Source organism: Linepithema humile, chromosome 4 (genome assembly GCF_040581485.1).
Source record: "Linepithema humile isolate Giens D197 chromosome 4, Lhum_UNIL_v1.0, whole genome shotgun sequence".
NCBI classification, from domain to species: domain Eukaryota; kingdom Metazoa; phylum Arthropoda; class Insecta; order Hymenoptera; family Formicidae; genus Linepithema; species Linepithema humile.
In genome coordinates, this window is record NC_090131.1 from 29,693,319 (window position 1) to 29,709,247 (window position 15,929).

At 36.4% G+C, this 15,929-nt stretch overlaps 2 protein-coding genes and 1 long non-coding RNA gene across 10 annotated transcripts; 2 read left to right on the forward strand and 1 right to left on the reverse strand.

Moving 5' to 3' along the window:
- The first annotated feature begins 66 nt into the window (after positions 1-66).
- Positions 67-5,431, forward strand: LOC105671092 (zinc finger TRAF-type-containing protein 1 homolog). 2 transcript variants are annotated; one of them, XM_012364989.2, is made up of 6 exons: positions 67-330; positions 3,074-3,312; positions 3,639-3,850; positions 4,113-4,273; positions 4,477-4,679; positions 4,790-5,431. In XM_012364989.2, exons 1-6 carry the CDS (start codon positions 67-69, stop codon positions 4,815-4,817), a joined length of 1,107 nt encoding a protein of 368 aa, XP_012220412.1. In that variant the 3' UTR covers positions 4,818-5,431. The 2 variants fall into 2 exon arrangements, with proteins under 2 accessions (XP_012220412.1, XP_012220413.1); XM_012364990.2 differs by having other exon boundaries at positions 3,639-3,793.
- On the reverse strand, positions 3,042-15,879 carry LOC105671086 (atrial natriuretic peptide receptor 1). Of its 7 annotated transcripts, XM_012364968.2 has the most exons (21): positions 15,602-15,879; positions 15,214-15,377; positions 14,320-14,488; positions 12,380-12,545; positions 11,928-12,002; positions 11,092-11,371; positions 10,771-10,880; positions 10,466-10,654; positions 10,062-10,282; positions 9,520-9,759; positions 9,162-9,288; positions 8,896-9,104; positions 8,015-8,195; positions 7,707-7,866; positions 7,479-7,639; positions 7,212-7,378; positions 6,993-7,139; positions 6,727-6,919; positions 6,283-6,556; positions 3,629-6,117; positions 3,042-3,337 (listed from the first exon to the last, which is right to left on the reverse strand). In XM_012364968.2, the coding sequence occupies exons 3-20, from the start codon at positions 14,442-14,444 to the stop codon at positions 5,834-5,836; spliced, it is 3,309 nt and encodes a 1,102-aa protein (XP_012220391.1). In that variant the 5' UTR covers positions 14,445-14,488; positions 15,214-15,377; positions 15,602-15,879; the 3' UTR covers positions 3,042-3,337; positions 3,629-5,833. The 7 variants fall into 7 exon arrangements, with proteins under 7 accessions (XP_012220391.1, XP_012220390.1, XP_067210279.1 ...); XM_012364967.2 differs by lacking the exon at positions 15,214-15,377 and having other exon boundaries at positions 8,045-8,195; XM_067354178.1 differs by lacking the exon at positions 15,214-15,377 and having other exon boundaries at positions 8,027-8,195.
- On the forward strand, positions 10,550-13,370 carry LOC136999694 (uncharacterized). Its single transcript, XR_010890011.1, has 2 exons — positions 10,550-10,645; positions 12,417-13,370. It is a non-coding gene; the product is annotated as an uncharacterized lncRNA (long non-coding RNA).
- Positions 15,880-15,929: the final 50 nt, after the last annotated feature.

Genomic DNA, 15,929 nt, shown 5'->3' on the forward strand with positions numbered 1-15,929 from the left:
AACGCGTCTCTTTGACATCTGCGCATTTCTCGCGTTCGCTCAGGGGAAAACTCCAAAACAAGCAACATGGCGGACGTGAGCAACGAGCCTGCATCGTCGAGCGGCGTCGCGGAACAGATCACCGCGACGGCGGCGACCGCCACCGCCGTCGTCACGGCGCCGATACGCGAGGACCTCGACAAAAGCGAGGACTTCATCGAGCCTGACAAGAAACGGCGGAAGGTATTGCGCGCCGAGGACACCAAATCGGAGCAGAAGCTGGAACACCGCTTGGGCGGTATCCTCTGCTGCGCAGTTTGCCTCGATCTACCGCGAGCGGCCGTTTATCAGGTAAGTCCTCTGAGCAAATCGCTAACAACAACGAGCTAGCGCGTCGATGTCGTCGGAAATGCGTATCGCGAATCGTGACGCGAGTCCAAATCGACCTGGCATCGGGCCTGTCGAGGCGCGGCATTCTCTTACGCTCACGAGGATAATTGCGACGTTACCTTCCTTCCCCTCCCGACGACCCCGTTGATCGACCCGTTTACCAAGCTGCATAAGTCGGTCGGTTTTTAGACTGTAGTAGTAGTAGTACTAGTCGCGTCACTGGTATACCGTGTGCGCCATTCACGAGCTTCATTCTCCTGCGGGAGACGTATATGGATATCGAAAACACCACTCCTTGAGAAGCGTCGTCTGAAATGCATTTTGTTTACTGAGATTTCAAAACATTTTTTTACAAAATATATTATTGAAACTGTAAACAAGTTGTATCGCAGGTTTTTTTAGGAACGTACCTATCTCTTGACGATGTCAATTTTGAGAGAAAATTTACACACAGAGGTTTCATCATGGTATCTTTATTTTATTATTTACAGCAGATTGCCTTTTTTCCCCTTGCTTTATCCTTCTACTAAAACTTCTTTCTCTCTCTCTCTCTCTCTCTCCTTTTCCATCTTTTGCTTCTTTTTTTTTTGCTGTAATAAATTGCAGAAATTAGTAACCTTGGTATAAAAATTATTTGTTAAATAATTGAATTTTTTTATTTTGTTATGTGTAATGATTTAAATAATGTTAACTGTGATGTAACATGGATTTGGTATCAACATTTGGATTCCTTTATATTTCTGGTTAAGGTTGATGATATTGAAATATATACCAAAAATACCTTACGATAGCAATGTTCATACAGTTCCCTATTCCATAAACTGAGCTTTATATACAGGTCAAATAATGAGTTTGTCTATTAGAGACAAAGAGTTGATGTCTGAGACAAGACAACACATATTAAAAATTCCACAGGTAGGTAATTTATATTTTTTCTTTATGTGAGACGTTTCTAATATACCAATAAAAAGTCCTCGTGACAAATTTGTGTATATGAAACAATCTTTTTTTTTTTTTATAATCATAATCATAGACTTGAACTATATATATATTGAAAGTATAAGATGTACATACATGTACATATATCTTTATTCTGGGAGATATATATATATATATAATATTAAATATTTGTCAATTTGTTTATAAATATATCTTCTTGATATCATAACATAAAAGTGGAATCCCTCTACATGCGCATCTACAGCTTTCACGGTTACTTATATTGACATCTCATTATAATTATGCCTGCGTATAATAGCAGTGCCCATACAATTCCAATCACTGGAAATACATAATGCCATAAAATCCTTAAATAGGTGGGACAGAGAGCGCTAAGCAGCATTCTCGACTTATTGTATATATGCATGCAGTTATTCATATTTGTTTAGAAACATTGGTCGCAAAGAGGATACTCGTTTGTCGATGAACTGTTTGTAGATACTCCCCAAATTCATCGGTGCTATTAATTTCATCTTCAAAATACTTTTCTTTAGAAATATTATTGACACGAAGTGGCGTAAAGGATTTTATAATTGATATAACTAACTATTGTAATATAATACGAGAGTTGTATCTCGCTTATCTTAATTATTTCTAATGTTAAAACGGACATATGTGTAAGCTCAGTGTAAAGTCCCCCGTGCAAACGCACAGAGATACTTTCCTTTGTGATACAAGAACTTATTCATTGTATATTTTTTCAGTTGTTAACTTTGATAGACAATTTTACTTGCACTGCCCTGTTCTCTTCTCTTACATAGAACCAATCGTGTTTGTTTCTATAATTCACAAAATAGCGGGAACTCGAAACCTCGTGTTTCATTATTATTTATTACTGTCTCTATTAAATCGGTTAGATAAATAGTGAAGTAATTAAGATCCTAGATCTCTGTAGTTGTTTAGTATATAATATGATACTTGCATTTTATGAAATACTATGTTTATTATAAGAGATTATAGAAGAGGGAGTAATATATTCAGGATATACACACAATGAGATCTATTGTTAGATTAATGCGAAACTGATGCTCATCAATTATAGTCAACAGCGAGAGAGTGAGAGTGAGGGAGAGAAAGCGAATATAGAAAGAAAAAAGATTTGTACAAACTGTATAGTTGCGAAACAAAATAAATATTCTTAAAGGTTATTAGTTAGTTATTTCGCATAAAACACCACCCCCTTTTTCACTTGTCCCACGTGTCATCATCCTCGTCTCTTCCTTTCTGTCATTGATATATTGGCACCGTTCAAAGTAATTCTCTTAGACAGTATCCGTGTAATAGTTTAAACAATTTCTCGTTAAGTAAATCTGTGTGATTAATAAGCATCTGTACGATTTTGTGTTTCAGGTTTAAACGTCAAAATGATGGTAATATACATGGCACTAATTTTTTTGTTCTATTTGGGTTGATTATGTTCTGGGGTTTTTGTAGTGTGCATAAGTAAGAATGCAAAATGGCAAAGAAAAAAAGAAAAAAAAAGAAAGAAATTGACTTGTTGCGACCCTAATACGTGTATTAAGTTAATGTCAGCTGTGTCTGTTACAAAGATGCATTAAAGTCTTATATTTTAGAGTGTTATGCATATATTAAAAATATAATGTGCATCATACGAAATACTAGGTTTAGCATTTCTATATAAAAAAAAATAAAAAAAATGTAATGATAAGAACCTTAATAATACATGCTGCAATGATGTTCACAGTGTGCTAATGGACACTTGATGTGTGCTGGTTGCTTCACTCATGTCCTCGCAGATGCCAGGCTGCGAGATGAAATGGCAACATGTCCCAACTGCAGAATTGAAATCAGTAAAACCACTGCGTCTCGAAATCTGGCAGTTGAGAAAGCCGTGTCTGAGTTACCATCCGAATGTCAATATTGCGCGAAGGAGTTCCCACGAAATTCCTTAGAGCACCATGAGGAGTCTATGTGCGAAGAAAGGTAAATTCGTCCGAATTGTAACATCCTGAAAAATTTAAGAGTAATGCGAATGTGGGGTTTTTCGTTAGCGTATCTCTAATACGACTCATGTTTATAACACAGTTACAGGTGGACTGCAAAATACGTAGTAGTAGAAGGCAATTTTTTTTGTGTGCACAGACATAACTTTCCTTAAATTTAACATGTATTGCAAAATCAGAAATGTACTCCCTTGTCAAATTTAATTCCCAAAGCTTTCCTATACAAGCTTTCTCAACTGTTTTTTCTGTTCATATAACGTACATACATACTTGCATTGATATATTTTATTTTATACCTGTGCGCAGGATATCTAGTTGCAAATATAGTAGAATCGGTTGTCCGTGGAGAGGCCCAAATCACGAGATTCCGGAACACGAGACACATTGCGCACATCCTCATCGTACAGGTGCGGATGTGATGGAGGCCCTGCGCGAAATCGATGCCCGCACCTTGGAAGAACGTAGGCTCTATGACAATGTCTTTGATCTTTTGTCCTACGAGAAAATCACGTTCAACGGTCTGTATCAGTTGTGAAATATCACTATAACATTATACAGATATTGAAGTAATTTTCTGTAGATTGCTAGTAAAAAATAAATACCCGGATGTTTTGTTTCCCAAGCAGCAACGGGAATTACGATTGATCCGTGTAGATAACTTTATTGGGTCGCAATGATCCTTAGTTTCACTTGTCTGTTGCATCTTCTTCTTCCCTTTCAGCTATATAGGTCACTTCACAGAAGATTTATCATTTAACTGTAAAATTTCATTATTTATAGATTTACAGATGAAGCCGTATCGTACTGACGAATTCGTTCACAAATTATTTTATGAAACCTCACGATTCGGCGCTTTCAACAATCAGTGGGTAGTGAAGGCGAGGATCAATAGTAGTCAACGCGATCCCACTCAAAGTTCAGAGCGAGACATGACTTATCAAGTACGAAAAAATTGCATGTCTTATCTTTCGACAAAAATTTTAATTAATGAACTTGCGATTTTTATGTGTGTCTGGATATGTGTGTGTGTGTGAACTGAGAGTAAAAAAGTAAAGAGTGCATCCGAAAAATTCACTTACTAAAATATAATTGTATTCGATACACGACGTATTCTACGGTCTAAGATTGAAAATATGTTTCGTAGCTGATTCTAAAGACAAAAACCACTTATCCGCTACCAGTTTATTACTTGATCTTGAAAGGCCCGTTTGGCGATATGAAAGTGCAACCGAGAATTCACAAATTTGACTTCACCGAGCAGGATAATGAGAGTCCATATTTTACATTACCACTACCAGACACGGCAGAGTGCAATAGACTTCTTGCTGCTAAAGCCATCAGTTTTAGGTAAAGAATTCGATTCCTGAAACAAGGGTGGAGCTATTGCGGTTACTTTATTACAATATAATACAACAAATGATGATTTATATGTACAACGTGTAATCTTTCGTTTGCAGACTAATAATGTTCCTGGCGTCTAAGTAGCTTACAACGATAAAGTCTATAATTTTCAAGATTTTGTCACAAATGGAATCGATCGACAAGATCTTCTAGATGTAACAATAAATAAGAGTATAGAGATCACAGAGATTTATAATCGTTTATAGTAGTAATAATCGTAATGATAATGATAATGAAAGAAAAAAAAATTGAAGATACTAATATCAATATGTTGAAAAACATATGTTGATAAAGATAAATTATATATCAAAGTAATATAATATGGCATACAGAAAGCACAGTAATATTTAATAAATAATTGAAAAACTTTTATTAGCCAGGTTGAATTGCTTTACGTCTATTTTACATGAAACTTTTACATAAAAAAAAAGAAAAAAAAAACGAAACAACTAAAGACTTGTAGTTTATGTAGATTATTGTTAGACGAGTGGATTTAAATTATATGTATTAATTGTGCAATGTACTTGTACTCCGAACACAAGCTATAACTAAGCAAACCTATGTGAGAGCAGTATGGCTTAGATTAATATTAATTTAATACACATACCTGTCCACGAAAAGCCTATTGCATTTCGTTTATTTAAGTAAATTAGACGCTATCGATGTAAAATTCCGAATAAAAGTTGTAATAAGCTGAATCTACTTTGTTGCAATGTTACATCCAATTCACATTGATATATCAAGTGTGCCGTAATTCTGTCCGTCAATTATCACCTTTGTCGAAAACCACGATCATTTTTTTTATAACGAAATTTGAAAGCTGCCGATACAACGGCCAATATTTTGACGATATATTGAGCCATTATTATATTAATCGCATTAAATAAAGAATTTGGTTGACAAAGTGGACAGAATTACCTGGCACATTTAATAGCACTAAGTTCTTACACATCGAAGAACAGTGTCGAAAAAATAGGTTCCACGATCATTTTTATATATCCTAATTTTTATACCTTACGTACGATGTGGCACTAAAATGTGGCATTAAAATTCTCCGCTGCAAATTTTTTATACCTAAAAGAACTGAAGAACATTAATCATTATAATTCTGTCAAGTTGATAAACGTATTGTTGCTTGTTTTCGGACCGTTCGTATTATTTAGCGGAAAAATCAATGGGTTCAGATTGTTCTCGGGCTGACTGCTACTCAGTCTGCGATACTTCGGTACGGCTAATCTGGAATCGGGCTCCGAGCAACCCGTTAACCAGTAAGAAGTTGCTCTGCCTTTTCCCTTTAGCTCCACTTCTCCCCTGAGCTCGAGTTCGAACGTCCCGAATTTGTCCAAGATATTTTTCGTCGCTTCGGAGACGTGTATTCTCAAAGCTGCAAAATACAATCTACAGTCAATTTCGAAATTTGTTCTTCAATCTTGCTGCTATGCGCATTGCGATAAAATCTTTCCAGATTTCTTTAAATTTTCAGACTTTAAAATCTTGTTCGTATTATTATTATAAACTTTAGAATTTCATCTGAAAATCTGTGTCTTACGAAGCCCAGAAGATTCCATTCGGGATGCCGTATTTACGGTGTCACCGAAGAGGCAATAATGCGGCATTCTCTGACCCACCACGCCAGCGCAAACTGGACCGCTGTGCACTCCGATTCGCACGCTTAATTGAGTGTTCTGTTTGTGCATTATAGTGAACGATCTGACGGCGTCTAATATTGCCAGAGCCATCAGTCCAATCTCCCTCGCATGCTCATCGCCGTTCCGTTCCGGAAGACCAGACGCGACCATATAGCCGTCTCCTATAGTTTCCACCTGCGCGTCATAAAATTTCGATTACAAATTTCTTAAACTTACCGAAAAATCTGTCGTCGATGTAAGGATGTCTGGAGTTTCGAAAATTCTGACAAACGCTTCGAAGTAGTATTTTCTTCACAAAGATGTGTTCTATTTGCTCACTTGATTCACCTGATCGCATCGCGTACCTTGTAAACATCGTAAAATCCGATAATACTGTCGAAGGTACTGTACAGGTCGTTCAGGAAGTCCACCACCTCCATGGGCGTACTTTGCGCGCACAGCGCCGTAAAGCCGACGATATCGCTGAAATAAATGGTGACGCATTCGAATTGCTCCGGTTGCACCATCTCTCCGGCCATCAGCTGACCAGCGACCTGCCTTTAAAATTTCGCTCTATTATAATAGAGCGAGAGCCCAGAAGCTCTCAAAGAAGCAACAATGATTCCGCTACCTTGGGAGCACTTGATAAAGCAATTCCTCGCTGCGTCGCTTTTCCAAGCTCAGCTGCTCGGTCTTCTCCTCGACGAGAGCCTCCAAATTATTGGCGTACTGTTCCATCCGTCTTAACAGATCGTCCATTAAATTCTCGCAGTATCCCCTGAAACGTGCCTCGTGTCATTTATGGCAACTTTTATAATAAGATTTGTAAGAAGCTATCAAATGTGTATACTTCATGATTCCCCGTATCGTGCCGCGAATCGCGTGGAAGCTGGGTCGTTCCTCGGGAACTTCATGCCAGCATCTCTCCATCAACGACAGTATATCCGGCGGACAGTCCTTCGGCGTGACTTCCGGTCTCAATGGGGGATTCTCCGACGCTGACACTCTACTCACGATCTTTAAAATAAAAAAATTAAAAAAATAAAAAAATCGAGAGAACAAACGTAATGACGGATGATAAAAGATTAAATTAGACAGAATGAAAAAGAAATCATACTTCCTGCGGCGTCATAAACGTTCTGGCAATCTCGTATGGACCACCGCGCACCACTATCTCTTCCAAAATAATCGCGAAGCTGTAAACATCGCCTTTCTGCGTCGCAGCGCTCCCGGGTGTCACCGTTAATGACAGGAGTTCCGGAGCGATCCAGAGTAATTCTGCAAATAAAAGTAAAATGACGCAACGACACCTGCGTCGCGTTTTACTACCGCGCGTGTAACTCACTAGTGTAATAGGTCTCATCCATGATCAACTCGGAGGGAGTGGTGAGAGTTTTAAGCCCGAAGTCCGAGATTTTTAACACGAAGCGGCCATCAATCAGACAATTGCACGATCGTAACTTACCGTGAGCGGAAACTTCGCTGGCGTGAAGGTAAGACATTCCCTGCGAAGGAATAGACTTTTTTTATCTTTCACATTGCGTTGGATTTGTGTAGCGTATTAATTAATTGTATATAATGATGTGTAATCAAGTTGCATAAAAATGATTTATTAGAAATTCAATGCTAAAATAAAAGATTAAAGAACTTAACGAGAAACACGACCTCAGCACCTGCCTCTACCTTCACGATATCGTGGATCAAAGACATTCGAAAGTTCCAATCCAGTTTAATGGCTTCGTTTTCCAAAACATCCTTTAACGATCCTCGAGGACAATATTCCGTGAGAATTAAGACAGTCGGCGATGGTGAACAGAGGCAAGCACCGATAAATCTAGCAAACAATTTTAATGATCATTAATACATAGCAAAAAAGTTGATTTAAAGTTGTATTTGTAAAGTAATCTAGATTAATTTTACAGCACAAAAACTTTAAATTAAAAAATATTTTTTAATTATTAAATAATTGCAGCTTATATAAAGTCTATAGTTTTGCTAGAAAGTTGAATTTTTAAGCAAATTTTCTTTTTCCCGATTAACTGCTTTTTATTTACTATTTAAAAAATTTATACTAATTAGTAAAAATTTAATTATAATTTAAAAGTTTTGATAAAAAATTTTGCCGCAGAATTTTCTTCTTTTGATGACAGATTTCGATTCTTATATATCTCGACAGTATCGCTTTGATAGTTTGAGGTAAAGCTTTGTTATAAAAAAAAAGAAGCCATTTTCTCAAACATCAAAGTTCCATTATTGCACTCTTCCGGAGAAACGTCAGAAATTGCAGGTAAAAATGTATGCGATCAATGTTAGTTTAAGAAAGTAAACCTCCGGGAGGTTTTTAACGGGTTTCATTCAAACAACTTGTACAAGATAAGAAGACGAGAGAAAAGTTCTTTGATAATATTTATCAAATAGAAATAAACAAGATCATTCTGTTCTAACAGAAAATCTTAAGAAAACCTGACAAGCACATTCTTTCATTTATGAAATAAAAGATAAGACATGAATTTTCATCATGGAAAGATAAATACCTGACAGTATTCTCTGATGTGACATCCCTGACTTGCTTGATTTCCCAGAGCAATTTCTTCGTAACGTCAACTACTTTCTTCTTCGTGATCTTTTTGATGGCCACTCTTTCACCCTTATATATTCCGATAGTAGTGAAAACCATCGTAGGCGGCAAAGACTCACAGCTGATCTGCGATCCGCGACGTATCCTTTGATCCAGTCCGAAGTTCTGCAATTATACAACAAATCATAATTTATCGTTGCACAATTATAATTTATTACTCACGTTCATATCGGATATCGCTTGATGCAGATTTATCTTGGACGAGAACTGCTTGCCAACTTCGAGAAGCAATTCCTCAGGTCTTACTCGCCAAGACATGTTATTGAGATCGGCGGACAACCGCATGTGCCTGTACATAAGGAACTTTTACGTCAATCAATCGTTTGACATAAATTTATTGATAAATATTTGATATATAGAAACTTATAAATGCGCTGTTATTTCTTGGATTAATTTGTGTGGAAAAGATATGAAGTTTTCAATATTAAAATTTTATCTTTATTTTATTTTGTAGACATAAATGGTTTTGCACTCGAAATTTTGACCAAATGTAAGATTCGATAAATCGTATCGAGTCTACCTGTACAAGAAGCACGCGGCTGTAATCGCAGCTAGTAAAAACACGGCGAGCGCTACGCCTGTATAAGCGACAAACGTGTAAGCTTCTCTCCTCGACGCGCAATCCGGATCGTTTCCTAAAAAACCGCACTCTGGAATATCTGGTGGAGGGCCTTCTCTTCCTCCCGGCCAGTGGATCTTCTTACCAGACATAGGATTGAATTCTCGGTTTAATCCCAAGTAATGTGCAACCACTTCGAACCTGTAAAATATATCCGAATATTCCTCGATTAGTCTCCGACGATTTATGCAATGATATTTTACTACAACGTTTTATTGACAGTATTTTATATTAGCCCGATCAACCTTCTCTCTTCCTACTGCGATTTGATATAAAAGAACTTTCTTCATTTTCTCTTTAATGTCACGAAATCTCAGTATAAACACGCAATATTTTTATTTAGCCTTTGATCATCCAAACGTATTTATCGCGAAATCGCAGTTTGCGAGATGTCCCTTGATTGTTGCCACAAAGCCGAGTAGATCGCCTGAATTTTCAATGACCTTCCGGTAATGGGATCTAAATCAAGGATGCTGTAATCCGCATCACGATCTCCATCATCATCTATCCTGACGTGACCCGTAATACCAATGAAGTCTCGGTCCCACATTCTCCTGGTTATAGATATGCCGTCTTTGATATCACCACCCTCCGTCAAGGTCTCGTTCAGAGCAATCCCCAATAAGTAAACGCCGTCGTAAAACGCACCGATAAAAAAATTCACCTGCCAACGAGAAACTTATTTCACTCACTTGAATTAATTTTTTTTATCGATAAAGTATCAGGGAACTTCTTAATTTAAAAAATTATAAATTTAAATTACAACAGTTTATAAATTATAAATTTATCGTTGTTTTCAATATACAGATAATTATAATCAAAAAGTATCATTTCAGAATTAGCTCACCTCTTCACCTTCCGAGAAAGTGTAATTATAATCGGATTGTGCGCGTTGTCTGACGGTTTCAGCGAAGTCTTGAAACTTCGGGCTGGTCGGCTGAAGAAGGGACACCCTCAGTAAAGCCTCGTAAGCTTTTCTAGCAGCCGCGTCGTCCTCGTCTCCGACTTCCCAATCGTGATCTCCCCAGTAAGAGCCCTTAAAATTGTTTTATCGTCTCAACATCGGCAGAAAAGTGTCACACATGATATAAATTTGCTGTCACTCAAATATATATGGATCTATAACTGTTTTCATCATTTATAACATCTTACGTGAAATATCTCGACGTCCAAGAAAGCCCAGTCCCCTCGCGTCATCCCCAACTCGTGGGCGGCCAGCATGAATTTTCGGACAAGTGTTCCGCGAACGCTGAGTATCACAACTATTCAAAATCGTCATTAACATTAAACACAGCGTCTCGGTGTTGTAATTTTCATGGTATTTCCATGTAAAATGAGCCACAACAAGCAACTAATGTTAATATGAATATATTATCAATTTTACAACATAAATGGAAGATCACGTAGAATTAGCGCGGTACGGAACACGTTAAAGTTTCCAAAATACGACGTGAGATGAAGCTGATTACTCACTTCTGGCGTACATGCTCGCGTCGCGCAGATAAAGATTATACGACTCGTCCTCGGAATTCCCGTCCAATTCTCTCACAAACTTCAAAAGACCGTCCTTACGTAGACCGTATTCCAGGTTCTTTCCTACCGTTAACGAGAACAAATCCGATCTGTCCAATATCAGCGCGACATGGGACCATCCGAACTCTTTGAACACGCTGGCAAAAACGAGCCGCAATCGACATTGACAATACGACATTCTTGTCAAAGTGGGATACTTGCTTTTGTCTTTGAAAATTCCCTGCGAGAAAAAGTGTGAAAGATATGTTAGACCGAATTCATAAAACAATTACAAATAATATCTAAACGGTAAAATTGAGTTTTGTCAAAATAATAAGACAAACAATTATGCCAATGTAATTTCTAATAATTACAAATAATTGCTTTAAAAAAAAATAATAATAATTATAACTATAATTATAATTAAATTAATATTATAACTAAAATAAATAATAATAATAATGATAATAATAATAATAATAATAATGATAAATGTTGCGATATATATTGCAACATATATATGTTGCCGTCGTAATTTTGAGCTTAACGAGCTTAACTCTTCACCCGAGAAGGGGCGAAGTAACATTATGCGAGTGTGTTTATCTTTCTAGCAAAACCAACGCTCTCCTAGATTATGCCAGTTATAATTAACACATGGTTAATTAAGATATCAATGTTGTCGTAAAGTGTTAAACAAAAACGTCACATATGACAATACTCATAAATGCTTAACGCGGCGATTTCATAATAACCAAAAAAACAAAAGAAAAGTTACTTAAAGTGAGTTTCCTTCTTACCGAAGTTTCGTTTTTCCACTTATGGATCCTTCCAAGGATACCAGATGTGACTGACAGTTCGCCTTCCGAGGGAGGCTTGGATCGCGGGAAAGCAATAATTCACGTTTTTATACATTTAATACTAATTTCGACAAAGTGATTCATCTTAAACATGTAATGGGAAATAAAATTTTGAAAATATTGAATATTGAAACAAGAATAAGTTAAAATTTTTTGAATACAGATTAATCCTATGCGAATTGCAACTATTGTGCAATAATATTGTTCAATAATGGTTTCAAAGATCGCATTGCAACTCCTCTAAAAGATTAATATTATGTTAAATGATGGGTATCGATTATGCAAATGCAAGTTTACGGAAAATTAATCGCGCGAACCGAGTGCGACGAAATATACACAAAGACATAATACGAACGCAATATACGCGTAGCCCAAAAGCAAATTCGACCTACTTGATCACCCATGCCAGTAATAATTGGACTGTTCCAGTACGCCGCAAGTCGTGCCACCGGTTCCAAAGCGAACGCACAAGCCGGCCCGATGAATGCGATCACATTGTCGCGGAAATGCATATCAGCTGCCAAACCGGGCGCCCGCGCCCCGCTGCATGATGGATAACTGGAAAAATCAAACATTTATTATTGTATCTGTTAGAGCACTATGCGATTTATTTATGTATGTGCAATTTTATAAAATTATTTCTAAAAATTGAAACAATGTATTACTTAAAGACTTTGTGCAATGCAGAACAAAGAGTACATTTGTACTGATTGTGAGCATAAAGAATACCGATAACTTGAACTAACGTGGTGACGAAATGCCGCGATGGTTTCGGATCATTTTCTTGCGCAATCACAACTATAGCATTTAATGTTTATTAGATCCGCTTGCGAGATTAATATTAATCTCTGTGAAGACGTATAAAGCGAACCGTGTGATGGATTGTATGTATATTAAAGCGCAAACATAATGCGATCGGATTACTAAGGGTGAATGCGAGAGAACGTGCGCTCTTGTATGCAGTTGCACGTGACACACGTACAACACAGTCGGCGTCCTTGAGGAGCGAAACTGCGAAATGCGCGCGAACATCCCGCATCCGCGCGTATGTGCAATTAGCGACGAATGGGGCAACAATAATCACGGTGTATTCGGTACACGTGCGGGGATGTATTCCGTAATCCAAGCGGCGACACAAAATAATGGCACATTAATTGTACCGATGAATGGCCTATGATTGGATTCTCATCGATCTGCGCTAATGAAAATGTGATGTGTAGAAACGTGCTGCGACGAGTCTTCGCGATTTCCACAGATTCTTATCAATGATGAAGATAGTTCGAACCGTAATTTGCGACAAAGAGAAACAATCCGCACAGTCTGCAAAATTTTTAATCGTCACGCAGATGTAAAAAATTATTATCAATAAATTGTTGGAATCAATCTTTGTCAAGGACTGTTCCATTAGAAATATTATCACTCTACATTGCGTAAATTATATGACATTACAAGCACGCTTTTTGGTGCCATTATCAGTATTGAAGTCGTACAGCAATATGTAATGTTCCGCGCAACAGATGATATTACGATGTAACGCACATGTAGGCGCGGCAGTATATAGAAAATTTTATATATACATATGAATAACATTTCATACAACATGTCATTTAGCAGAGAGTGGATGATCAATAACAGATGTCGTACATAATTTTTTTACTTATAAATAGTTCATTGTTTTCCTTTTCATCAATTATCTTTGGAGCGCCGTACAATTAATAGATGATGAGTAATGAATAATGAGTGCATTCTTCCATGTAAATGCCTGTTCAATTGTATCACTGTAATGACGCAAAAGGGGTGCACGTGAGCAGCGAAACGAATTAAAGCGTGTAGAAAACAAAACATGCAGACTAAAACGAGAAATTTATGATCACAAGTCTACGCTTGACAATATTTTACAATTATGCAGAAATTATTTTTCATGATTTTAATTACATACATGCTTCTATTTTCAAGTGTTTTTGTAGATGTAATTTCGATATATCTTTTTACTATTTCATAGTATTCTTCAATCGTATTTTTTCCGATGTAAACAAGCTTTTTAGAAAAATAAAAAATCACGCACTTTGACTGGATAAAAATAACAGAAGCACAAATGACGTTACAAATGGCTAGTCCATTAAAGAATGTTTCATGAGGTAGAATTAAGGGATGAGTTTTTTTAATGATGAGCGTCTTTAATCTGATGCATGTTTTTCGTTACCGTGCATTGAAACATGAATAGATTGGACACTCATTTTCACTATTCTCGATTGACTAATACAACGTCCAAAATGATGGATGCGTTTCCTTATTCTGCTTTCGACAGTAATATTGGGCACAAAACTTTTACCTTCCCTGAACTTTGTGTAGCTGTACGTTGTGAACACTCAGGAAGTCGTTTACTTCTGCTAAAGCCAGATCGACAGCTGGACCACATCGCTCAAGATCAAACGGGCTATCGAGATGGGACGCCATAAGAACACCCACGTTGTATATTCGCAAAGAATTTCCATAATCCACTATGCAATCAAAAAGGATAAACATGAGATTTTAATACTGTGAATGTAAATATAGACAAATATTTGGGTATTTAATTAAAAATAACATTGGCAAAGTAAACTAAATTTTAAAAGAGATAAATAAAAATAATAAAAATAATTTAAGTTTAATAAATATATTTTATATTCAACTGTTATCATTAGAATTGAAAAATATTGTAAATATTTTTAGAGATATCACAAAATAAAAAGTATTGTAGCATAAAAATATATTAAAAATATTTTATATAATAAAATTTTTTATATAATAGAATAATAAAATATTTTTAAATAAAAGATTTTAAAATTTGGCTTTGCAAATTGAAATAATATCAGCGTGTTAATTTGCATAATTATGCTTCAGCAAGCAGAAGAAATGCAATTGATGTGTCATTACACGTTAAAGAAATCACACAGAAAATTCATCTCTTTTATTCATACGCACGATTACACAGAACATCAGGAAAGAGAGGAAGGACATTGAATACTGAACTACAAACCATGCATATCCAATGAGCTTAGTCACCATAGAGATAGAAATCTCAAATATATAAAGCGATAAAGTCGTATATACGCTTAAAAGTTATATCTATTAAATATAAAATATTAATATAAAAATTGAAAAATTTCTTTTGTTTTAAATAACACGCCGCAAACTTCCAGTTAAAAAAAATCACGAGAATTTATTTAAAAAAATAAAATCTTACCAATGGAATACTGTACTTCTTGAAGCGTATATCTCACCGGAATAGTGTGATATAGTAAATAATTTGTTTATGATTAGAAATATAGTTCTTCTTGCATTTAAGCTATTTTCCTTCAGAAGATTTTCCTTATATGTCTTCATCTTACATCTACACATCCAGCTATACTACAACATATTATGACACATTAAAATAACAAAACATACATATTGTTTCAATAATAAAAAAAATAATAAAATGCAAATATAAAATATGACACATGTAGAATTTTTTTACGTTAAATAAAATTAAGATTGCGGTTTTAAATGTGTGGGCACTTTACGCAGCAACAAAACACACATATTGCCACAATATCTCGATAAAGTATTCTGTAAGTGAATAAATATCTTACCGCGCGGTACACTCACGAGCCACGACACTTGCGAAGCAACAACAACCGACAGTGCGAACAATCTTGTTTTCGCGAGCATAACGGCAGAGTTTCGAATCGCAGGGGAAATCTACAGGTGGTGTGTATCGCATGAGAGAAAAGGAAAAAGGACGATCGCACGTCGGACCGCCCGCTGAGCCACGTCTAAAGTTTCGCGGGGAAGGATTCAGCCTTATATAGGGGTTGATACAGCCCCACGGAGCCGTGGCAACGCGCAATCCAGTGCGCTCCACGGAAATACCTGCGAAAAAGAAATATTATTATACCATGCATAGGTTGCATTTCCCTC